Source organism: Protopterus annectens, chromosome 11.part0 (assembly GCF_019279795.1).
Source record: "Protopterus annectens isolate FY-2018-M chromosome 11.part0, PAN1.0, whole genome shotgun sequence".
Taxonomy (NCBI): domain Eukaryota; kingdom Metazoa; phylum Chordata; order Ceratodontiformes; family Protopteridae; genus Protopterus; species Protopterus annectens.
The window spans coordinates 712,758,164-712,783,756 of NC_056745.1; the positions used below are offsets into that span (position 1 = coordinate 712,758,164).

Genomic DNA, 25,593 nt, shown 5'->3' on the forward strand with positions numbered 1-25,593 from the left:
AGTAGTTTAACCAATTGTTGAAACTGATCATTTTTTCTTCGTATGCTGGCATTATTTTGGGTGAGGGCAGGATGCGACTCAGAGTCAGAGTCATACCAGCCTGGGCTACATGGTCAGAGAGCTCCTCAATGTCTCTTTTCATGTAGTCCAGGGAGGTACTTCTCAGGTCATTTACGCCAACATGTACAATAACAGAGTCATATCTGTACTTGTTGTGGAGTGACCTGAGTGCATGTGTTATGTGGCGGATTTTGGCACCCGACAGGCAGCTTACGGTAACCTTCTCCTTGTTCAGTCTTGTGAGTGGGACATCTGTGTGCCTGATGATAGAATCACCAATTACTAGTGTGTTAGGTGTGTTATTTAGCCTTACAGGCTGTTTTTGCTTGGCACACTGACTTTGTGACGTATGTGTTACCTGGTTTCTGTTGTGGGGTGGGGGTTGCTTGGGTGTATGCTTAGGAGGTCTCTGTTGTTTAGGCAGGTTCTTATTTAGAGCCTCCGAGTATGTTTTTGCGTGTTTCTGAGAGTTGTTTTCTGGTGCAGCTATGGCTGGTCTATGTGAGTCTGGTAATGTGGTGCTAGTGTTGCCCTTCTCCTTGTGACTGGATGATCCAGTCGTGGGTTGAGATAGCTTAGCCTCCAGCTTGGCTGTGTAGCTGCATCTCTCACATATGTTTGTGTTGGTTGGGAGGAGGAGGGGATTGTCTGTGTACATGAGGCAATTGTATATATATATATATATATATATATATATATATATATATAATATGAGGACACACATACACAATGTATATACACACCCGCACGTGCACATACATACACACACACACACACACGCTTATATACATATATATATATATATATATATATATATATATATATATATATATAAATATACATATATACATATATCTATATATCTATATAAATATACATATATATATATATATAATCTATATAAATATACATATATATATATATATATATATATATAGTATATATATATATATATATATATATATATATATATATATATATATATATATATATATATATATATATACACACACACACATATATATATATATATATATATATATATATATATATATATACACACACACATATATATATATATATATATATATATATATATATATATATATATACACATACATATACATATGTGTGTGTGTGTGTGTGTGTGTGAGAGAGCGCGCGAGAGAGATACCTTTTCCTTTGAAAAAGCTATTGAGCCCTACACATAATTAACTGCATGTTAGACAGCCTGCAAGCAGAGATGACAGTTACTAGAAAAATTATTTTCAAACACAAGGGCTCACCTGCTGACCAAGAAATTCAGATCTCACAGAAAGAAGGGAGGGTTCAAAGACAGATGTAGATGCAGAATCAATCTCCATTTAAAGAATTACTTAACCAGACACATTTAGAGTTACAATCCATCCGACCATCCATCCATCCATCCATCCATCTATCCACAAAGCCATGATATGAAGCAACAGCTGATGCATGCACCCTGACAAGGGAATAAATGACACCAAATCATGCAAGTGCAAGACATAAGTCACTTTAACCTACAAAGTGACTGATTGATACCACTCCAGCTAAAGGGAAAACCTTTTCCACTCGGCAGTATATCTGCTGTATGGAAAGCTTACTATAAACGTCCATCACTTCTGGTCCCCCACCAAAAAATCTGGTAGGATGAGAGAGTCTGCAGCAACAGCCAGGCCCTTGGGTGATCCAGTTGTTTTCCCAAAAGTGTTGAGATCACTGTGGATAGAAAAAGATGAGTTTTCCTGTATCTTCAGCAACTTGGGAGCCTGAAATCACACCTTTCTTAGCTCTTAGGAGGTGATAAAGATTCATTTTGAACTCTCCTTTAAGAATTTCAGGGGGAATGAAGAGAAGGTGTGTGGGTAATTTCCTTGAAACAGGCTGAAGAACAAATATGTCGCATATGTTCTATAAAACCAATCAGTCTCTGCAATGCTCTCCTCCAAATGTGCCGCTACATGGTTGGAAAAGCAATTTAGTAAGTCCACTAGCAAGTTTATTTCACCCAGTATGTGGAATGCTGAGCAATCTGAGCCCTTGCCAAATGTCCTTCACCTCTATGCAGAGTGGAAATCAACACACTTTTCACTTGTTTGTTTACGTACCACACAATGAAAGCATTGTTGGCATGAATGAGGATAAGAAATGGAACACTGCCCAAAGCTCCAAATGGCAGAAGTGATGCTACCTTTACTGGGGTTTACTTTCCTTTGAACCATGGAGGGGCTCAACTGAGCTCTCCACCCTGCAAGTGAAGCATCCACTGTCTTTACCTGCTATGGATTCAGCTACTGGAAAGGACAACCCTTTAATGCTGGTGAGGACTGTCCACCAATGGAGGACCTGCTAATGTTGTCTGACATTAACAGACAACCTACAAGCATGATGACTTATAGTCTGTCAGTTACTGTGAGACAATAGACAGTCTACGAGCATGGTGACTCACAGTTTGTCTGTTACTGTTAGACAATAGACAGTCTACAAGCATGGTGACTCACAGTTTGTTTGTTACTGTCAGACAATAGACAGTCTACGAGCATGGTGACTCATAGTTTGTCTGTTACTGTCAGACAATAGACAGTCTATGAGCATGGTGACTCACAGTTTGTCTGTTACTGTCAGACAACAGACAGTCTACAAGCATGGTGACTCACAGTTTGTCTGTTACTGTCAGACAACAGACAGTCTACGAGCATGGTGACTCACAGTTTGTCTGTTACTGTCAGACAACAGACAGTCTGAGCATGGTGACTCACAGTTTGTCTGTTACTGTCAGACAACAGACAGTCTACGAGCATGGTGACTCACAGTTTGTCTGTTACTGTCAGACAATAGACAGTCTACGAGCATGGTGACTCACAGTTTGTCTGTTACTGTCAGACAATAGACAGTCTACGAGCATGGTGACTCACAGTTTGTCTGTTACTGTCAGACAATAGACAGTCTACGAGCATGGTGACTCACAGTTTGTCTGTTACTGTCAGACAATAGACAGTCTACAAGCATGGTGACTCACAGTTTGTCTGTTACTGTCAGACAATAGACAGTCTACGAGCATGGTGACTCATATCCTCAGACATCTAAATGGCACGATGAAGGCAATGGCAGCAATGAGTTCACAAGGAGCAGGATGACAGGGGTTTGGACCCTTTTCTATATCCTGAGCTAGGCAGAAGTGATTGGAACTGGACAGTGCCCACTTCTTTACCACTGAATGCAATCTTCTGACATGGAATTGGACAGGCCTTTTCTCAGCTTATAATGCCCCCTGGGACTGCAACCTTGGGGACAGCTTCTCTACATATTCCATCAAGGTAATCTTTCAGGTAGAGGAACACCTGTTACTTCTCTTGTAAGGCTTTGGTGAAAGTGGTCAACAGCTTGTGAAACATTCTGGATGTACCTGAAATTCCAAACAAAATATTTTCTAGTGAAAGCTGTACCCACCCACAGCTAATCAAAGGACCCCGCTGTGCAAACCTCAGACAATGGTGTGCAGGAAGGCATCCTTCATGTTCAGAAACACCATCTAACAGCCTTGTTGCAGCATAGATGTTACATTCTGGAGAGTAATCATGTAGAGGACATGCTTATCAAAGGTTCTAAGGCCTAAGATGGGATGGAAGCCTTTCTTCCCTTTCAGAAACAGAAAGAGGTAGGAGTAGAATTCCTCACTTCATTCTAAAGGTGAGACAGCCTCTATGATCTCACTGAGAAGAAGAGGCTGAGTCTATCCTAAGACCTCTGTGGAGAAGACTTGCTTTCTCAGAGGAACACTATTTCACAGAAAATTTAAGAACTCTTAAGATGTGGCCATTTTTAAATAGGTGTATAACCTACTTGTTCCTGGCTGTAGCTTTGCAGGCATGAGTACACTTGAAAACCATCTACTTAATGTGCAGCACTAGATGGTAATCAGCACTGCAAATGGTGGGGCAGTACAGTCACCCTTTTGGATAACTTGGCTGACACCTGAGGAGCAAGTATGAATGAAGCTTCATGCTTTTCTCAGTTTGTGAGGAGACATCTTACTCTTTGGGGAGAGGGTGACTAGACTGGGAAAAAGAAGGGATGAAGGGGACTAGAGGGGACTCAAAAAGGTTCTTTACATTGGAGAGGAGCGCCATACTTTTCAGCAGGCCACCTACATGGTCCTATGAAGGCTCACCCAAAAGAGCATTCCCCTTCAAAGATGAATCCACAGTAGATTGCCTGAGCACTTTCCCAACGGAAAAAGGAGGGTCTGTGACCCTATCCAAAATGTCAGTACAGTCGAAACTACAGTGGGTCATATGGAAGCTCACTCTGTACATCAAATATATGGTCTTAACCTCCATCTCCTTGATCCCAACTCAGGAAGGGTGAAAAGCTTCTTCAGTGTCTGATCCACTGAGAGGACTGGAATCTTGACAGTGCAACAAACTGCTGAAGGTCCTACATTCCAAAATGGCAGACAAAATCTGTGGCCTGGTTTACTGATTTTACTGCTATGTGGAAGTGCCTTCATAAGGAAGCCTTGTCCAAACTGGTAAAGGGCTTCCTTTCCCTTTCAAATGTCTAAAGATAAAAAATGTCCTTTCTCTCCTTCTTTAGTTGTTTTGTCAACTGAAATGCTGACAAACCACCCAAGTCAATATTGGGGGCACAAAAGCATACCAACTGGTAGGGATAACAAGCACATCTAGGTTGTTACAGATGCCTGTGTAGACTGGGCATTAAATCCATTGGTCAATATACTGCATCCTCAAGTAATTTTTCATATATCACAATTAATGAGAAGAAGTTCCACCTTTTCCTTATGAAGAGAATATGTGAAAACTAGAGTCAGTCCCTAATGGAGTTCTTCATAGAATTGGCCCCCAATATTTGGAATTTCAGTTGGACAAATTGTGACAAGAACTAGCCAAGGGTAACCTTCAGATACTGTGTGAGACATAAGAGGCCAACCCATGTAGAGGAAAAGACTTCCAGCTTCCCATTCTAGATTGAATAGTAGCAATTAAAATGATGGCTGCCCCCAAATTTGACGGAGTTCTGCACAACTAGACCAGATCAGGGACACCTCTTTTACAGTTCTCAAAAAATGAAATTCCAGTTTCATGAGATGAAATCCAGGCTTTAGAGCTAAATGTTTAAGCATAGTCTCTGTACTCTGATGGGATTTCATTACAATTTCCCAGTGCATACTTTATATATACATACAGTGGATATAAAAAGTGTACACACCCCTGTTAAAATGCCAGGTTTTTGTGATATATAAAAAATGAGACCACAATAAATCATTTCAAAACTTTTTCCACCTTTAATGTGACTTATAACCTATACAATTCAATTGAAAAACAAATATGTTAGAGGAAACATATAAAAAATAAAAAACGTACAATAAGCTGGTTGCATAAGTATGCACACCCTCACACTAATACTTTGTTGAAGCACCTTTTGATTTAATTACAGAATTCAGTTTTCTTGGGTACAAACTTGCCATCAATTAAAGAGACTCTGATTAACCCCAAATAAAGTTCAGTGTCCTAGCAGGATTTTTCTGACATTTGCTTACTTGCCTGCTACAGCAAAAGTCAAGGTTCGCAGAGAGCTTACAAAGCATCAAAGGGATCTCACTGTTGAAAGATATCAGTCAGGAGAAGGGTACAAAAAAATTTCCACAGCATTGGACATACCATGGAACACAGTGAAGACAGTCATCAGAAAGTGGAGAAAATATGGGACAACAGTGACATTGCAAAGAACTGGACATCCCTCCAAAATTGATGAAAAGACGAGATGAAAACTGGTCAGGGAGGCTGGCCAAGAGACCTACAGCAACACTGACGGAGCTGCAGGAATTTCTGGCAAGTACTGGTTGTGTATTACATGTGACAACAATCTCTCATATTCTCTATATGTCTGGACTATGGGGTAGGGTTGCAAGATGGAAGCCTTTTCTTACACAGGAAAATATCCAGGACCAGCTAAACTTTGCAAAAAGTACAGTTTTGTACCTACCATAAATGTAGATGTTCGAAGATCCACATTGCTGCAGTCCTAACACTTGGGTAGTCCGCTGTCCCAGTCAGCCCGAATACCAAAGTATAAGGCTGACGTCGGTCAGGGCGCATTAGTCTGACGTCAGGACGTCAGGGTACAAATGCGCATGACCGACGTCATATCCTCAGTCTTTTCTTGCCCCAGATGTCAGAAGACCCTAAAAAGATAAGGCCAAAACCAAAAAACACCAAACACTCCTGTACCAAATATATATACAATTTACAATTTACAAAAGTACAACCCCACCCACACAACCACCCCTAAACACAGAGGGAAGGAGGAGTGCAGCAATGTGGATCTTAACATCTACATTTATGGTAGGTACAAAACTGTACTATGTTCTTCATCCCACATTGCTGCAGTCCTAACACTTGCAGAATCTCAAAGCAGAGGTAAGGGAGGCTGGCAAATCATAAAGAAGCTGGAGCTGTCAACATGCCCTGCAAAATAGCCGTGGCAAAACCAGCCCTAGATTTAGAGTAGAGAGGAAGGTGGTAATGCTTAGAGAAAGTATGCACTGAACTCCAAGTAGCTGCCTCCAAAATATCCTTAGTTGCCACCCCCCTTAGAAATGTTGTTGAAGTGGCAGTAGCCCTAGTGGAATGAGGCCTGATCCCAGCTGGAATCTCCTTGCCATGATGGGAATAACAAAATGCAATGCAAAACCCAATCCACTTAGAAATAGTTTGTTTTGACACAGGCTTGCCCTGAGAACTCAAAGCAAAAGAAACAAACAACTGCTGAGACTGCCTAAAATCCTTAGTCCTGCTTAAATAATAACTGCCTGTGTACATCTAAAGTGTGCAAAATCTTTTCCCCTTATTTTGGGGATCTGCATAAAAAGTGGGCAAATGAATAGTTTGGTTTAAAGCCACACTAGAGACCACCTTAGGCATAAAGGAAGGATTAGTGCGTAATGATACCCTATCCTTATGGAAAATCAAAAAGGCTCAACCGCCATAAGGGCCTGCAATTCAGAAACCCTTCTTGCAGAAGTAATGGCCAACAAAAAGCAGTATTCCATGACAAGAATTTCATTTCAGGACTAACAGCTAGCTCAAAAGGTTGTAGAGTAAGTTTCTCGAACACAAAATTGAGGTCCCAAGTAGGAGTAGGAGCTCTACGTGGGGGTCTTATATTCTTTGCCCTCTAAGAAATTGCTTAAACAAAGGATGAGAAAACAATGGTGGGTCACAATCATAGTGAGCTGAAATTGCTGCAGCATGAATCTTAATGGAAGAGAAAGACAAACCTTTGTCCAATAACTCAGTAAGATATTGAAGAGCCACACTCAAATTTGGCTCAGAAACATCCAAATCCTTTGCTGCACACCAAAATAAAAATCTCTTCCATTTCCACTTTCCTTGTACTAGGTCTTCTGGCTTCCATAATCACATTCAGAACTTGTTGAGGAAGCTGAGACCTGCTATGGTTCAAAACAGAATATGCCAGGCTGTTAGATGAAGAGAGTGAAGCTTGACATTGAGTAGATGCCGGTCCTTCTGAGACAATAGGTGTGGAATCAAAGGTAAGGGCCATGGAGGCTTCCTTACCAGACTCCTCAGCAATGGGTACCAGTGCTGCCGAGGCCAATCTGGAGCTATTAAAATCATCCTTGGCTTGTCCTGTCTGACCTTTAGGAGTACCTTTGGGAGGAGAGGCAGAGGTGGAAAGGCATACACATGAAGATTTTCCCAACTGAAAGAAAGAGCATCCACTTTCCAGGCTGTGTGATGAAACCTTGTGCAAAACTTTGGCAGCTGGTGGTTTAGTGGAGAAGCGAACAGATCTATGTCTGGAGTTCCCCAGGACACTGTCAATGTCTGAAATACATGAAGATCCAGTTTCCACTCGTGGGGATCCATGATTTGCCTGCTTAACACATCTGCTAAGGAGTTCTGTGCTCCTGGCAGAAACCTTGCTTGAAGATTCAGTTGCAAGCTTAACGCAGTCTCCCACAAAATCATTGCTTGCCTGCATAGAGGATAAGAATGTGTTCCCCTTGTTTGTTGATGTACCACATGACAGTTGTGTTGTCTGTTAGAATCAACACCTGCCCTGGAAGAAGTAAATCCTTGAAAGCCAGTAATGCAAACTGGACTGCTAACATCTCCTTCATGTTGATATGTAGATGCTGCAGTCTGGCAGGCCACTTGTCTTGTATCCACTTTCCATTCAGATGAGCTCCCCAAGCTGTGTCTGAGGCATCTGTCGTTAGAATCTGACTCGCCTCTGGCCGGGTCACAGAGAGTCCCTTGTTTAGGTGACATTCCTGAGCCCACCACAAAAATTCCTTTGAATGCAAGGTATTATTTGAATGACAGTGTCCAAATCCTGGCAGTGCTGTGTCCATACATTTTGAGATACCATTGTAGCTTCCTCATATGCAGTTTGGCATTGGGAAGTACCAGAATACAAGATGCCATGAACCCTAAGGCTTGAAGGACTGTCCTTGCAGTCAGCCCGGACTGATGAGATAGTTGATGGAAGTAAAGAGAAAGATTCTTTTGCTTGGGGTTAAAAAGTCTGGGTTAAAAGGCCATCTGGGATGCTGTATTCAGTCTCACGCCCAGAAAGCACATGTCTTGAGAGGGTACTAGACTGGACTTTATTTCGTTCACAGAATACCCTAGGCATCTTAGCACTGCTATCACATATTCCAAATGCTGAAGAAGCACGTCCTTTCCTTGAGCCAGAAGCAGGCAGTCGTCCAAATAAGGATAGATTTGTATTCCTTTTAGCCTGAAGAAAGCTATCACTGGAGCCAGAACCTTTGTGAATACTAGTAGATAAGCCAAAGGGCAATGCAGAGAACTGATAATGAGCAGATACTTCCTGCAAATTAGTCTGATAGGAACATGAAGGTAAGCTTCCTTGAGATCCAAAGTTACCATCCAGTGATCTTTGCCCAGCATAGGTAAAAGCTGTTGTAACGTCAACATTTTGAACTTGGGAATGTCCAGATAAGTGTTGAGGATAGACAGATCCAAAATTGGTCTCCACGTGTTCCCCTTTTTTGGTACTAGGAACAGGCGAGAATAAAATCCTAGGCCCCTTTCTGGCACAGGAACCGGCTGAATGGCCCCTATTTGGAGCAACAGAGAAATTTGCCTGTGAGCCTCTTTCCTTTGTTGAGGAGGAATGTCTGGCATGCCTTTGAAAGGAGGCAAAGTATGGAAATAAAACCTGTAACCGTGGTGAATGATATCCAATACCCATCTGTCTTGGGTAATTAAACTCCAGTTTTCTTTGAAGAGTGCCAACCTTCCTCCCAAAGGTGCTGCCAGATGAGAAGATTCTGGCAGCTGAAAAGGCAGGTCATTGGGTCTGTTTCATAAAGGACTGACCCCTGCCCTCACCAGAAGACTGAGCAGGTGAACTCCTGTTCTAGACCTACCCCTAGACTGGGAATCATAAGCAGGATATGTCCACCCCTTGGTAGGCCAATTTCTACTAAACTTGGAGGCTGAACCTGCAAAAATCTTTAACAGTCTGCATAGACTTAGCCTTGTCTTCCATTTTCTTTAGAACTGCTTCCACAGGCGAACCAAACAACACATCAGATTGTAAAGGAGCATCTAAAATCCTTGTCTTCACATGCTCAGCTAAATTCTGATCCCTCAGCCAGGCGCCAGTGGCAGCCACCCTCAAGAGGCCTGCACAGCATCAAAACCACATTGCAAAGAATGCTTACCCACCTGTTCAGAACGCGGAACTAAATCCTGCAACTCTTTACACTCAATACCTTCCGCCAAAGCATCTACCTTAGACTTTAATTGTGAAAGGAGATAATTTTGATATTTCAACATGTGAAACTGGCAATTCAAAGCTCTCATGGCCAAAGTGGAAGAAGTATACACTTTCTTTCCCCATCTATCCAAAGCCCTTGCCTCTTTATCCGGAGGAACAGGATTTTTAACAACAGAAGCCTTAACACCTTTAGGCCCCTGTGAAACAGTTTCTGGGTCTGCCCTAGGACTCTTAAAAGATACTTATGAGCTTCAGGCACCCTATAATATCTATCCGGTTTAACTGGAGCAGGAGGCAAAGAATCAGGGTTCAGAGAAGCCTCTGCAAAACATCCTCCACCACATCTAGAACAAGAGGTATAGCTAAAGGCCTATGCTGGGGTAGAAACAAAAATTCCCTAAGCCTTTTCCTGGAATCAGAGAAATCCTGACCTTCCCATTTAAAATGCTCCCTCATGGAATGAAGAGTCTCTGAAAATGAAAAATCCTCAGGAGGAGAAGCAGAAGGAGTAGAATCATCCACATCAGAATCAGAGTAAGGGGAATACCCTGCAAGTCTTTCAGTCAAGACTCAGAGCATCCGAACACTGCTCAAAACTCCCAAGCTCAGGTTCCACCCTAGGCCTCTTATCAGGAGGGGCATAGAACCTCTAATCATTGTAATCAAATCTTCTGCCATCTTAAGCATATGCTTCTTAGGTACAGACCCTGAAGAACTAGGGGTAACACCTGAAACCAAACCTGGCCTGCCCCTGGGAGAAGCCTTGGAAACAGCAGGGGAGGCCTAACCACCTTAGGAAGGAGGGAAGAACAGCTACCTGAGAAGCCCCTTCCACCTGGCCTACCTCCTGAGAGGTCACATCTTGTAATAAAGTCTCTCCCTGGGATTCCAAAGAAATTTCTGGCTGAACCTCTGGCTCCAGCTGTTTTGTCCTTGCGCTTTTTGGCGCCGGAGCATCCGACGGCATTTTATAATTACACCGCTTCCCAAAACTAACCTGGCACAATCTAATCTTCTCTTTATCGTTGTTAAATGCGACAGCCAACAACGCCGTGCTCAGGCCCTAAGCAAGGTATACACAAAGTATGGTAATCCCTATGAGGTATCTGTTTCCCACAAGAAATACAGTTATTCACTTTTTCTGTCATCCGATAAAATACTGAGGCAAGAAAAAACCAAAATATTCCCAACGGGTACTTAGCCAACTTGGATTAAAATCTCAGAACACCAACCTGCACTTGCAAAACTGCTTCTGCATCGGACCATGCGGCAAAAAAGACTGAGGATATGAGTACCCTGACGTCCTGACGTCAGACTAATGCGCCCTGACCGACGTCAGCCTTATACTTTGGTATTCGGGCCGACTGGGACAGCGGACTACCCAAGTGTTAGGACTGCAGCAATGTGGGATGAAGAACATCAATATATCAAGTCTCCCAAAAGCATGTGGGAAAATGTGTTATGGTCTGATGAGATCAAAGTTGAACTTTTTGGCCACAGTTCCAAAAGGTACGTTTGGCGCAAAAACAACATTTGGCATCACCAAAAGAAAGTACAGTTGTATACACTTATCATAAATGCAGATGTTCGAGTGTATTCACTGTTGCAGTCATTACATTTGGGTTATCTGCCTGCAGATAGCCCTCAGCCGGCCTGAATATCAATGTCTTGGATTCCTGTGTCGGATGCTGTCTCTTCTTCCATGACGTCAGGTTGTCAGGGGTATAAAACATGCAGCCGATGCCATTACATCAGTTCTTCTTGCCCCAGATGTCAGGTGCCCCCATAATGGAAAGCAATTATATGTTAGGTTACACTTCCAACAAAAAGCAAATACACCAGACGTCTGAAATACACTAAAAAAGTAAGTTATAGCCAAGAGAAGTCAGGGGGCTGGAGGGAGGATAACCAGGACTGCAACAGTGAATACACTCGAACATCTACATTTATTGTAAGTGTACACAACTGTACTATGTTCTTCGTGTTTCACTGTTGCAGTCATTACATTTGGGTTGATTCCCAAAGCTAAGGAATGGAGGAGGAAGTTAGAGAGCATTAGGACCAGCTATTAAGCCCTGCATGACTGCAGTGGCAAAACCAGCTCTGAGTTTAGAAAAAATAGGCATGTGGTAATGCTTGGTGAAGGTATGCATAGAGCTCCAGGTAGCAGCTTCTAGGATGTCCCTGGTAGGGACACCTCTGAGAAAGGCTGTAGAGGTAGATGCAGCCCTGGTGGAATGTGATCTTATTCCCTGTGGGGTAGGTTTTCCATGGTGTTTATAGCAGAAATGAATGCAATGGGCTATCCACTCAGAAATGGTTTGCTTTGAAATGGCTTTCCCCTCTGCCCTTGCAGCAAAGCCAACTAGCAGCTGTTCAGATTTTCTGAGAGGCTTAGTCCAGTCCAAATAAAATCTAAGTTATTTGTGCATGTCCAAAGAGTGCAGTATTAGTTCTCCTTTGTTTTGTGGATTCGGGAAAAAAGTAGGCAAATGAATGGACTGATTAAGGGCCACACTAGACACCACCTTGGGCATAAAGGAAGGACTGGTCCTGAGGGACACCCTGTCTGCATGGAAGATGATGAAGGGCTCCACTGCCATGAGGGCCTGTAATTCAGACACTCTTCTTGCTGAAGTGATGGCTAGAAGGAAGGCTGTTTTCCAAGAAAGGAATTTCAACTCTGCAGTTGCAGCTGGCTCAAAAGGAGGTAGAGTGAGCTTTTCCAATACAAAGTTAAGGTCCCAGGCTGGAGTAGGGGCTCTCCTGGGTGGTCTTAAATTTTTGGCCCCTCTGAGAAACTGCTTTAGCAGGGGGTAAGAGAAGAGGGGTGGTTCAGTATTATAATGTGCTGAAATGGCAGAGGCATGAATTATAACTGATGAGAAGGAAAGGCCCTTGTGGAGCATCTCTGTTAAGTACTGAAGAATATGTGGTAAGCTGAGCACCGTTGTGCCCATCGCCTGAGTCTGGCTCCAGGAACAGTATATTTTCCACATTTCAGCACAGGATTTTCTACTAGGCCTCCTTGCCTCCAGAATGACATCTAGCACCTGCTTAATGAGGGATGCTATTGGAGAGCTGAAGGAATTAGCCAGGCTGCAAGGTTCAGGGTTTGAAGCTGAGGGTGCAGAATCTGGCCCTCCTGCTGGGACAGCAGGGAAGGGGTCTGAGGCAGGTGCCATGGTTCCAGCAGTGACATACTGCGCAAGAGGGGGTACCAGTGCTGGCGTGGCCAGTCTGGTGCAATCAGTACTGTCCTTGGCTTGTCCTGTTTGATCTTTAGCAGAACTTTCGAGAGGAGAGGCAGAGGGGGAAAGGCATAAACTCTGAGGCTTTCCCAGGTGAAGGACAGGGCATCCACTTTCCAAGCTTGACTGTGGGAAGTCCTTGTACAGAATTTGTCCAACTGGTAGTTCTATGGGGAGGCAAACAGGTCTATCTCTGGATTCCCCCATTTTTTTCTCAAAGCGTTGAATATCTTTGGTTCCAGTTTCCACTCGTGTGGGTCCATGAGAATGCTGCTTAGGTCGTCTGCCAGTGAATTTAGCTAGCCTGGCAGAAATTGAGCTTGTAGGTGCACTTGGTAGCTCAAGGCTGTGTTCCACAGAGCCATGGCTAGTCTACAGAGAGGGTACGAATGGGTTCCCCCCTCCTTGTTTATGTACCACATAACAGTGGTGTTGTCTGTCTTTACCAATAATTCTCCTGGAAGAATGTGGTCCTTGAAGGCTGTCAGGGAATTCTGTACAGCTAACATTTCTTTTTGATTGATATGCAGGTGCATCTGACTTGGGTTCCATTTGCCCTGAATGCACTGCCTTGTCAAGTGAGCCCCCCATGCATAGTCTGATGCGTCTTTGTTAGGGTTTGGGCGGCAAGGGGTAGAGTGAATGGGAGCCCCTTGTTATGGCAGGCCTTTGCCCACCAAAGTAACTCTGTCTTTATACAAGGAATGATAGGAATCATTGATTCCTTTTTAGATACCACTGTAATTTCCTCGTATGCAGTCTTGCATATGGAATTAGTAGAATGCAAGAGGCCATGAACCCCAGGGCTTGCAGGCTTTTCCTTGCAGATAGCTGGGTCTTTGTAGCCAGTAGTTTGAAGTAGGCTGTCAAATAAACTTGTTTCTCTGGCGTGAGGTAAGCCATCTCGGAAGTTGTGTTCAAGCTTGCTCCCAGGAATACAATCTGTTGGCAGAGTACTAGATGAGATTTCTTTTAGTTTATGGTGTACCCCAGTGAGGTTAGAAGTTTATTTACAAATGCCAGATGTTTTAGTAGCATGTCCTGGCTTTCTGTCCAAATTAGACAATCGTTCAGGTATGGGTATATTTGAATATTTCTTTGCCTGCAAAATGCAATGACTGGAGCTAGACACTTTGTGAATACCCTGGGCGCAGAAGATAATCCAAAGGGAAGTGCAGAGAACTGATAGTGCATGGAGCCTGCTCTGAAGCGTAGGTATTTTCTGCAAGATTCCCTTACTGGAAACTGCAGGTAGGCTTCCTTTAAGTCTAAGATTGCCAACCAGGCATATTTACCTAGCATAGGAAGCAGCTGTTGAAGTGTTAGCATTTTGAATTTTGGGATTACCAAAAAGGTGTTTAGAATAGAGAGGTCCAGGATATGATGCCAGGAGCTGTCTTTTCTGGGTACCAGGAAAAGTCTTGAGTAAAAACCTTGTCCCCTTTCTTCTGCTGGGACAGGTTGAATAGCCCTGATAAGTTAGAAGAGAGAGAACCTGCTGCTGAGCCTCTGCCCAGTGATTTGGGGGTAGGTCTAGCCAACCGTTTGGGGTTGGTAAGGTGTGGAAGTGGAATCTGTATCCTTGGAAAACTACATTTAAAAGCCATTTGTCCTGGGTAATGAGTACCCCGTTTTTTGCATGCAGGGCGATCTTTCCCCCTAAGGGAGCAGGCAGCTGAGCAGGACTTGGAAGGTTTAAGGTTAAGTCATTGTGACATTTTTCCATAGGGAGGTGTCTTACTACTTCCAGCTTTGGAAGTGGGAGCCCCCCACTGCTTAGGCATGTGAGTACCTTCTGACTGTAGCCTAGGTGGTCTGCTGTTCCTGGGTTTGGTCTGAGAAGGCCTGGAAGAGACAGGAAAAGACCAATTCTTAGAAGGCCAATGCCTACTAAATCTGGGAGGCTGTACTTGCAGGAAATCATTGACAGTTTGCATAGATTTAGCTTTTTCTTCCATCTTTTTAAGGACTTTTGCTTTGCTGCCAAACAGGTGGTCTTGGTTTAAGGGAGCATCCAGTAACTTAGCTTTAACATGATCTGGCAAATTTTGCTCCTTAAGCCAAGCATGCCTTCTAAGTACAGACCCAGTGACAGCAGCCCTGCAAGATGCTTCTAAAGAGTCAAAACCACATTGCAAAGTATGTTTACCAACTTGTTCAGCAGAATGCATTAAATCCTGTAATTCTTTATTTTCAGCATAGTCAGGAATCAACATAATTTTCTGTTTAAGTAGTCCCATGATATGCAACTGATACTTTAACATATGAAACTGGCAGTTTAAGGCCCTAATGGCCAAAGTAGCAGAATTGTATACCTTCTTACTCCATCTGTCCAAGGCCCTGGAATCTCTATCAGAGGGGGTATGGTTTTTGGGGGTTCATATTATAAGTACGAAAACTGAATTGCGCGAACACCTACTGAGCGACATGTAAAGAGCGAATAATCACAATATCGAAGGTATGAATGGATACCGCCATAGGTAATTCTTCCTTTTGCTTCAATGGAGTGCGATCTCGGAGTTGATATATTTAAGTAGGGGGGGTGTGGGGTTTGCATGGGGGCTCGCCCCCCTGCATACAACAGTTAGTGACAGTATTTATTTGTTGGTTTTGTTGTGTTTGGGATTCGATGTTTTGGGCTTTCGCCCTTTATGTGTCGCTCAATAGGTGTTTGCTCGATTCAGTTTTCATGCTTATAATATGAACACGGTTTTTGGCAGTAGTAGCCTTAATGCCTTTAGGTCCTTGGGAAATGGTCTTTGGGTCTGCAGTAGGATTCTTGAAGAGGAACTTATGAGAGTCAGGTACTCTGTAATACCTGTCAGGTTTCCTGGGAGCTGGAGGTAAAGTGTCTGGGGCCAGGCTAGATTCCAAGAAGGCATCATGTACAATGTCCAGGACAGGAGGGATAGCTAAAGGCCTGTGTTGAGGGAGTTGTAAGAATTCCCTAAGCCTCTTTTTGGAGTCAGAGTAATCCTGGCTTTCCCAGTGGAAATACTCCCTAAGAGTGTGCAAGGTTTCACCAAAAGAAAAATCTTCTGGAGGGGAAGCAGAGGGAATGGAATCCTCTGCATCAGAATCCTCAGAAATTTCAGAATCCTGATCAGAAGGAAAATCAGTTCTAGGTCTCTTAGAGGGTGAAGGCTGGCTTCCCCTAATTAAAGTAATAAGGCTTTCAGCCATTCTTACCATTTGTTTTTTAGGCATATGGGCCTGACCATGCAGTTTGGACATTGGTTTTCTAGGCGTGGGTCGAGTTTTAGGCCTTGAAGAAGAAGATGGCGTCGGTTTGAAATGCAAGTCAGTAGGCCTGAATACATCTTCAGAGGCCGGTGCCTGCACAGCAGCTCCGGACCCATCCAAGGTAGAGACATCTGCAGGTTCCACAGTCGAAGAAGCATCTCGCGGCATACCGGACTCCGAATGGGTCTCAGTAGTGGCCTGTGAATCTGAAGTAGCGGGTATCAGGGGCTGCGAAAGCGCCTCACTGAAAGCGTCGTCGGCAGCTTTGGACCTATGCAGTCTGTCTCTGTCTTCATCTTTACGTTTTTTCGGAATGTCAGTAGTCGGATGGCTTACCAAAGCCATTTCTGGATAGTTAAACAGAGTACCAAAATAATTTGCTGCAAAAATAAACCGACGACGAATAGTTCGGGGGTTGAATAAGGCACAAAATTGACAGCGAGGGACGTTGAGGTCTGGGCCTAAGCAAGGAATGCAGTATGAATGAAAATCTTTATGAGGTATTTGCTTTCCACAGGTAATACAATTGTTAACTTTTACTGACATCGGTTAAGAGCAAGAAAAAGGATCCCCAATGGGGTACTTGGCTTTTTTGAAGACTTTGGTTCTGAAACTCGAAAATGAAAATTTCAGGAGTCGGCTGACTGGCACTTGCGAACTGCTTCTGCTTCGGGCACCGCACGGCAAGAAAGACTGATGTAATGGCGTTGGCTGCATGTTTTATACCCCTGATGACCTGACGTCATGGAAGAAGAGACAGCATCCAACGAAGGAATCCAAGACTTTAATATTCAGGCTGGCTGAGGGCTACCTGCAGGATGATAACCCAAATGTAATGACTGCAACAGTGAAACACGAAGAACATCACCATTCCCACGGGGTTGCATTTCTTCAGCTGGAATTGGGGCTTTAGTCAAGCTGGAGAGAATTATGAATTGTTCCAAATACCAGTCACTTTTGGCCCAAAACCTTCAGGCGTCTGCTAGAAAGCTGAAGAGGAATTTCATCTTTCAACATGACAATGACCCCAGGCATACATACAATTGATTCTGCAACGGTCTCTCAGTGCAGTGACAGTTTTACACCTCTGCAGTAGTGTGGGGGGAGGGGACTCTCAATTTCTCTTTAAGTACAAAAGAAAACACTGAACAAAGACCTGCAATTTAGTTACTTTTCTGGATGTAGCTGGATAACTTCTAAGTATATTGTAAAACAAGGTCTGAGCCATACATAAATGAGGGTGATTAGAGACAGAAAAGAGGCAGCCCTTTTACAGAAGGTAAAGAAAATAACAGTGAACCTCCCAAATCCCATTATATGTCAATGGCATGGGAATTCAAAGGTTACTTTCTTACGTCTGGCATGAGTCATACAAAGTATTATGGGAAAGGGAAAAGGTTGAGGGAGTACAAGATCATGTTGACATATCAAGCCCCACTGGTAGCCATGTTGTGGAAAACAGGCTAAAATTACAAATAAAGCACTTAAGTGATTTTGAGGTGTTAAAATAGTCAGGAACCAAAGACAGAGTGGAAAAAACAGTTTATTTTTAGTTCTAGCGTGGCGTTTTCCTTTTAGAAGGTGCTGGCAAGACATTCTTTATGTAAACAAGCATGTATAATTAAGACCTGTACTTATTCTGACTTCATCTTGCCATAGACCTTATTCTCTGACCTCTAAATTGCTGAAAAACACCAGGACCAAGGAGCTGCAGTCAATAATGTTCTCAGTCTTCTGTCCCTTTCCATGGAACTTACTTATTTAGGCATGCTCCCCTTTTAGGTAGGCACCATGCATGGCAGATAAAGTGGGGGGTCAGGATCACAGGCAACTGACAGGACTATCTCTTTATGGTGTTGCACAAGTTCCTGATGTCCATTAGCATCCGTTTATTTCAAACTGATCCATAAACGACAGAAACCTCCAATAATACTAAAGCTTAGGGGCAGTGTAGAATAGTGTTTGCTGTAGGTGCCAGACTTAAACCAATAATGTAATCTCATATGTTATGGAAGTATGAGAAAAGTGAGTCCTTATTGGAAAAGAGCATGGGATACCACAGCTACTACTACACGCCTTTATTCTTTGCAAGATGTCAGGTTTTCGTTACTGGGAATCCCATTTGCAGCAACATAAACTGGCAGACCACATTTAGGAACGAGTGAGACAGGTGATTCTTCTCTTTGTTGTCATTACATTTACTTCTCAAACATTTTCACAGATGAAGTTATTAAGAAGCAGTGCATCAGCACAAACGTTGAAAAGCTATGTGGATGTCTGCTAATTTCATTTGGCAAAATTCGTGGTGGAATTTTTTCATATTGATAGCAGCATGGTGTGTGATTTTTTTTAAAATTTGAATAATAATGCTGTTTTTATCTTAGGAAAATAAAATTAGTCTACAGTAATTTATACAAATTGCTGTTGTTCTTATAAGATCGTGGTGGTGGTGCTGCAGTAGAGTTGTTGCCTCACAGTAAGACGTCCTGTTCGATTCTCAGCTAAAGCGTCTTCTGTGTGGAGACATACGTGAATGGGCGTGCCTTCGTTGAAGGTTGTGTGTCAGGGCTGGCAACTCGGCAAGTAAAAATCTACTACCAATCATTAGCAGACCGGAGTTCCGCTGTGGCGACCCCTAACCGGGAAAAGCCGAAAGACACAACAACAACAGCTGTTGTTCATATAAGAAGGATGTGACTATGTTACTCTATGTGCACTTTAAACATCAAGCCGGAAATGTTTTTTTAGTCAAATATTACAGAAAAAAAGAGTTCATGACTACTTTCAGTCATGAATTACAGAAACAAAAAAAATCCTAACCACCCAGGCCAGGATGCAAATAGGCACATGAAATATCAACACACAGCTTGTACCTGTGATTGCTCCCTTTCACACAGTCACAGATACCAGTAAATCCACTCTGATTTGTTTTAAACTCACATGGTGAAGGCTAGCTAGTGACCTCCACAACAGATACTCTTGCAGAGAGAGAATCTCTTTTTCAGAGGAAGAAGCAAGGTTCATCATCAGCAAAATCCCCCTTCCCCAAAATGACCTTCTGGCAATGATGTCAATATGGAAACTTAGGTTGCTGGAGGTATTGGGGATTCCCTTCTTCTGCAACAAACACCCCACTTTAATAAACATAAGGTCACCCTTACAAATCAGTAACCATAATGGCCAGCATTAAGGAAACTAGCCAGTACCATCGGTACAAATCTCATGAACTACAAGCCATTATATTGTACTTTTTGTCTGGCATTTAGCATGGCTTAGTCTACAGCTGAATAAGTCCAACAACCAAGGCAATCAGGCCTGGTAACAAGCAAGCAAATAAAAGTTATCAAGTCCTTATCACATCTACCATAATAAGTTTGTCTACAGTACCTGTGTTAGCAGTCCAGACTGGATCTGTAGAGACTGAGCACCAGGTGCCTGAGTTACAATGGGAACAGCATTTTCCATCCGTACAGAGTACCCAGCATGCTTTGAAGGAGAAGCCTGCAATCCTGTTTCACCATTAAAAAAGTTAGAAAATAAATGTGTAACTGTTGATTAAGTAATGACAACTGCTAATGCATTTAATTACCATTTTGCTAATAATATTTAAAGAACAGTAACTTAACTTATATTAACTAACAGCATCAGGGGAAAAAACTCAATTACTGCAGATGGAAAGCTCTAAAAATTTTACACACACTGTCTACTGCTATTAGCTTTACAGCAGTGCTGGTGAAACACATTTGGCCTACTTACATCAACACAAAATAAACTGCTAAAAAGTTATACCCTGCTTTCAGTTTAAGCAGGCTACTTTTTTGACAATGTAAAACAGAAAATTACAATGAACACTAAAATTAATTTATAGGGAAAGAGATTGCTTTCCCTTCATTATTATGCGCTACATATATCACACCAACTTTTCTTTATATACAATGAAACTGTTCTTTGGTTAAAATGCTACTTGCAGAACAAAAGCTTCCAAATCTGCTCTAATAACTTACTATCAGAAAAGGGTATCCTTAACATTGGAGTTACTCAGAGTTCTGAGATACGGCCTTTATTTTATTTTTTTTTTAGTTTTTATTAATGCCCTAACACATATTTCCAACTTCAACATAGTTAACTTCCGCAGATGATATTCTTCTACTTGTTCTACACCAAATCCTTAAACTTAATTTACAAACTAAGTTCACTAACCTGTGAAACTGGCTCTACAGAAATATACTACTTATTACTAGCACAAAAACAAACCATGTTATTCCCCGCTGCTGAAACACTGTCATAGCTACCATCATCCTAGGTACTCCCAATTTAACTCAGGAAAATACCTAGGATTAACACATAACCCCACTACTCATCCTTAATATTCACAAAAACAATGTCACTGACAAGATCTTATCTTAGCTAAAACTATGTTACTGTATCTCACACCCTCTGTCACCTTCTGCTCATTCAGCTAAAGCCAGAAACATACTAATTCTAAAAACAGAGTATGCTTTACCTGTGATTACTCTTCACTCTTCACATGGTGCACAAACAATAAATAAAACAACTGAAAATAAAATATTCACATTCATACTACTAGCAGATATGAGTTGTCATCTCTGAACTCTGCTAGAAAATGTGCACTGCCTCTCTGTTATTACTAGATACCGACTTAGAAACTATTTACTATTGGCTACTGACCTCCTCTCAAAGGGACATTACAAATGAAAGCTCATAACTACTCTATTAGGAACAGCCAGGAAGATACCCTAACACTTGTGAGACCTAAGTTTAAAGTTGCTGTTGGAGGAAAATGCTTTCTCCAGGATAGCACCTGACACTGTTGGAGAAAATGCCTTCTCCAGGATAGCACCTCCCACACTGAGCTAACTTCCTACAGAAACAAAAACTGCACAACATCACAAACTTTCCAAAATAATCTTAAATGATACCTACATAATGAATTGAAATGCACCTCCTTTTGTGACACTGGTTGTACCAAAACAATATGTTCTAGTCTATAACATTTTAGCTCTGCTACTTGTACATTTATACATACTATAACTAATGCTAATGCACATTTTTACAATTGTATGACTGCACTTACAGTCATGTGTTATTGATTTCCTGTGCTCCTGATAAACTATGTTGGCTCCTCAGATTATGTATTATACACTCATAGTAATCCATCTTACTGTGACTAATTTGAAATTTGTAGCTTACTTCCTCCTGTTTTTGTAAAAATAATGAAATTAACAGTTTTTATGTAGTAATATTTTTTTGCCAAATTGTGAAATGAACAGGTTGGTAACTCTGTAACTGCTTCCCAGTTGTTTGGACATTACATTTAACACCATTAAGTGCCAAGCTGTCCAATTATTTAATTATGTGCTGACTATATGTTACCATTAATGCAAGACAGAAGAAGGCATGTGGGGGGGGGGGGATTCTTACAGTTACTTTTTTACACTAACTATTAAATTATTAAAAGATGTTTTTCAATAGAAGAGTGTTATTGAAGAATTCACGTCGACTCACAGAACATAGTTTCAGTGAGTGCAAAAAAAAAACATTCGCCAAGACTACCTTCAGCAAACATCAGTATATATATATACACACACACACACACACACACACACATATATATATATCTATATATATATATATATATATATATATATATATAAAACATATATATGCATACATATGCGCACACACACACACACACACACACACACACACACACACACACACACACACACACACACACACACACACACACAAACACACGGGATGGGAGCACACATGTGTACAAACATGCTTGGGAGTATGGGAGCCTGTCAGTAGATCGATGGCAGTTTCAGTAACTGCTATTTCTCTGAAGATGTTTTGTGGAAAGCATGTTCCCCGACAGTGAAGATTTCCCTTTCCTCCACTGCTGTGCGACCAAGTAGCTGTATTTAATTTTGAGGGGTAGGGGTGTCCTCCCTCATGGGGAGTGGTGCACAGGGAGCTTATCATGTATTTAGGTTTGTAACAGTATAAAGAACAAATCCACAAGTTTAATCTTCAGCAGTACTTTGAAACAATGTTAGCCTGCTGTTGTAGAGGCTAGGTAGCTGACTTTCATACTGATGACTTGTGTCTGGGAGCAGAAGACACAGTCACTGAGGTATTTCTGAGAAAGGCTGAACATCATTAATTGGTACTCATTCTCCAGGAAAGAGACAATGGTAAGGAAAAGGTGGGATGGGGATGGAATCTATGATCATAGTAGCTTGCAGAACAGTTTGCAGTCCTAAAATGTCAGTAGCATACTAGCCATTTGAAGTCGAGCAGCCACTATAGCATTGCTGTAAAAGGGTCTACATCAGTTCATCGAAACGTCTGAAGTTCGAACACCATAAGTTCGAACTTCAAACTGCGAACTGTAAAAACATCGAAGTCTTAGAAGAGCGAATTTTTTCCCAGGGAAAAAAATCACTGTTCCAAGAAACACACACACAACACAAACACACCAAAAAAACATCAATCCACAAACATACACTCAAAATCCTACATCTAACCCTACACTAAACTGTACATACACTACTACCTATCCACTTACCTGAACCCAAACCCTAACCCTAAGGTCCATCACTACCGCACACTCACCTAACCCGCACCCTAACCCTAACTCACCTATCCCGCCCTAACCCTAAAGTCTTTCACTATTGCACACCCACCTCACCCGCACCCTAACCCTAACTCACCTAACCCGCGCCCTAACCCTAACGTCCACACAATCACACACTTACCTGACCCGACCCGTAACTTCCCACCAGAATCCTGCTAATTGCGAAGCCAATGAAACGGCCCACCGAATTCTTTCCCTGGGAAAGAATTCGGTGTTCCGCGGCTTCGCGATTACCAGTGTTCGAACTTTACAGTTCGAACATCTAGTATTCGATATTCAGCTGTTTTGACGGACTGATATAGACCCGCTGTAAAACTCTCATATAAAAAGAAAATGGCATCCCCTTCTGGATAACACTGCCAGGGTTAACCGATCTGTTGTCAACTCATCTATCTAAAATATACTGCTTGAAAGTAACCTCACCATGTTATGATTATGAATAACAGATTTGTGAAAGCACAAAAATTAAAAAAACAAAACAAAACAAAAAAAATGTAATGGAGGATTTTGAGTATTGAGTAACAGTTATTTATTTTATTTATTTATTTCACATTTGTTTACCGGGAAAGTCTGACTGGACACATGTCTTTTTTCAGTAGAGGCCCGAAGAGAAAAGCTCCACATTGAACATACAGAAGTAACAATACAAAGTCAATGTAGTATAAGGTGTTAGGTACAAACTTAGGCTAATTCAGTTTATACATGAAAAAGTTAGGAATTCACTAAAACAAAATTCAGTGGCTTATTATAACAGACATTGCCATGTTATAGAACAATGGAACATCCAAAGTTTCATGTGAAATTCTATAATTATAAAGTATATAATAGAATACATGCTGTAGACAATGACACTTCTTCTTGACATTTGAGAAAGTACTGAGAGGTTATGGTATGGAAAGTAGCAGGTGTAGTAGCAATAAATAGAGGAAGGTATGGAGCATACCTCCCAACTGTACCGAATTACTCGTTTTTTACCGAGTTTTGGGGTCCAGATAATGGGGTGCCACGGTTCCCAAGTGGCACCCCTTCATGTCTGATTTTTTTTTGCTTTTTTTAAATTTTTTTTTCTTTTCGCGCTTTTTGAAGTGACGTCATTATATGCATGATGACATCAGCTCCGTCAGCCTGTCGGAATTGAACTCAAGGGCTCACATGCATGCATTTCCGGCTATGAATCTGCAAGCACGGAAACGTTTGGCTGTTTTCTGCTTGCTTGTGAACAGAGTTTGAAACATAAATGTTTGGATGTTTTCTGCTTGCTTGTGAATGGAGTTTGAAACATTTTCTGATGGTGGAATTATCTGCTACATGGAGTACTTTGATGGTGAAGTTATCCGCACGGAGCTGGTGGAGTGTTTAGTTTGGGAAACGATTTAGAGTTGGTGGAGTGGAGTTATCTGAATGACTGCTGAGTGGAGTTGCTTTACTTTTAACTCCTTCCTGCAGGAACTTCTGCTTGCTTTACTTTTATTTTCACTAGTGATCTGAACACCTGGTGTGTGTGTGTGTGTGTGTGTGTGTGTGTGTGTGTGTGTGTGTGTGTGTGTGTATGTGCTTGTGTGTGTGTGTGTGTGTGTGTGTGTGTGTGTGTGTGTGTGTGTGTGTGTGTGTATGTGTGCGCGTGTGTGTGTGTGTGAGACCTTTCAAGCATTTACTTTCCTATGCAGTTTTGCTAAGAAAAATATAGTTTTGCTTCATTCTAGTTGGCACAGGTTTTGCTGTGGTAGCAACATAGAATGCAAGTGAAACCACTCAACCCCAATAAAACAGATTCTCCACTAAACTCAGGAGAGGTGACATGACTATGACTGCGCTGCAGAATGAGGTTCAAGTTTGGCAAAGTAAAAGGGCTGTTTAGGAAAGGATTGAAATGCCTGTTTTAAGTGACAAATAGCTATACTTGTAGAGGTAAATTGTGGAAACGACAAGGGAGGATTGATGCCACCACAGGGATGGTCTGTGTCCTAGTTAAGCTGAGGATTGAGTTTATTGATTTTTACTTTATCTATCTATCTTGAGTTTATTGATTTTTACTTTATCTATCTATCTATCTATCTATCTATCTATCTATCTATCTATCTATCTATCTATCGATCTATCTATCTATCAGGGAAATTTATCCAGAGAATTAGAGAACGTCTCACTACTCTTTTTGATTTGGTTCTGTTGGATCTTTTAGATCTACTTCAGCAACCACAAACTCGAGTGGATAACGCCTCAATGTTGCGAGATTAGTATATGAAACAAATTAAGATAGTACTTTTTAGAAACATCTTTTGTGAAGAAAAATAAACTTAAAGAGTGAAAGATAAGGATATTGATAGATGAAGACATAAAAGTGACATTAGACCTGGGAAGAGAAAAGCTGTTAAGAAAAACAGAGTTACATGGGATTTATATAAAGTATGGACAGAGAGAGAGATGGAATAATGTGGATCAGTTAATTCATGGAGAGAGTTGATGAGGAAGAAAGATTTTTTTTTTATTTTTTATTTGTAGGACTATGAGGGTTCAGGCTCATAGATTCAATACCTTAATGGTAGGCTGTAATGAGAACTG

At 41.8% G+C, this 25,593-nt stretch overlaps 1 protein-coding gene across 1 annotated transcript in view; it reads right to left on the reverse strand.

Moving 5' to 3' along the window:
• HIPK2 (homeodomain interacting protein kinase 2) overlaps positions 1-25,593 on the reverse strand; it is a 1,139,975-nt gene that overhangs the window by 156,370 nt on the left and 958,012 nt on the right. Inside the window, exon 9 of the mRNA XM_044088176.1 lies at positions 19,758-19,879. Coding sequence (XP_043944111.1) covers positions 19,758-19,879 — 122 coding nt within the window. The remainder of the gene's footprint in view (positions 1-19,757; positions 19,880-25,593) is intronic.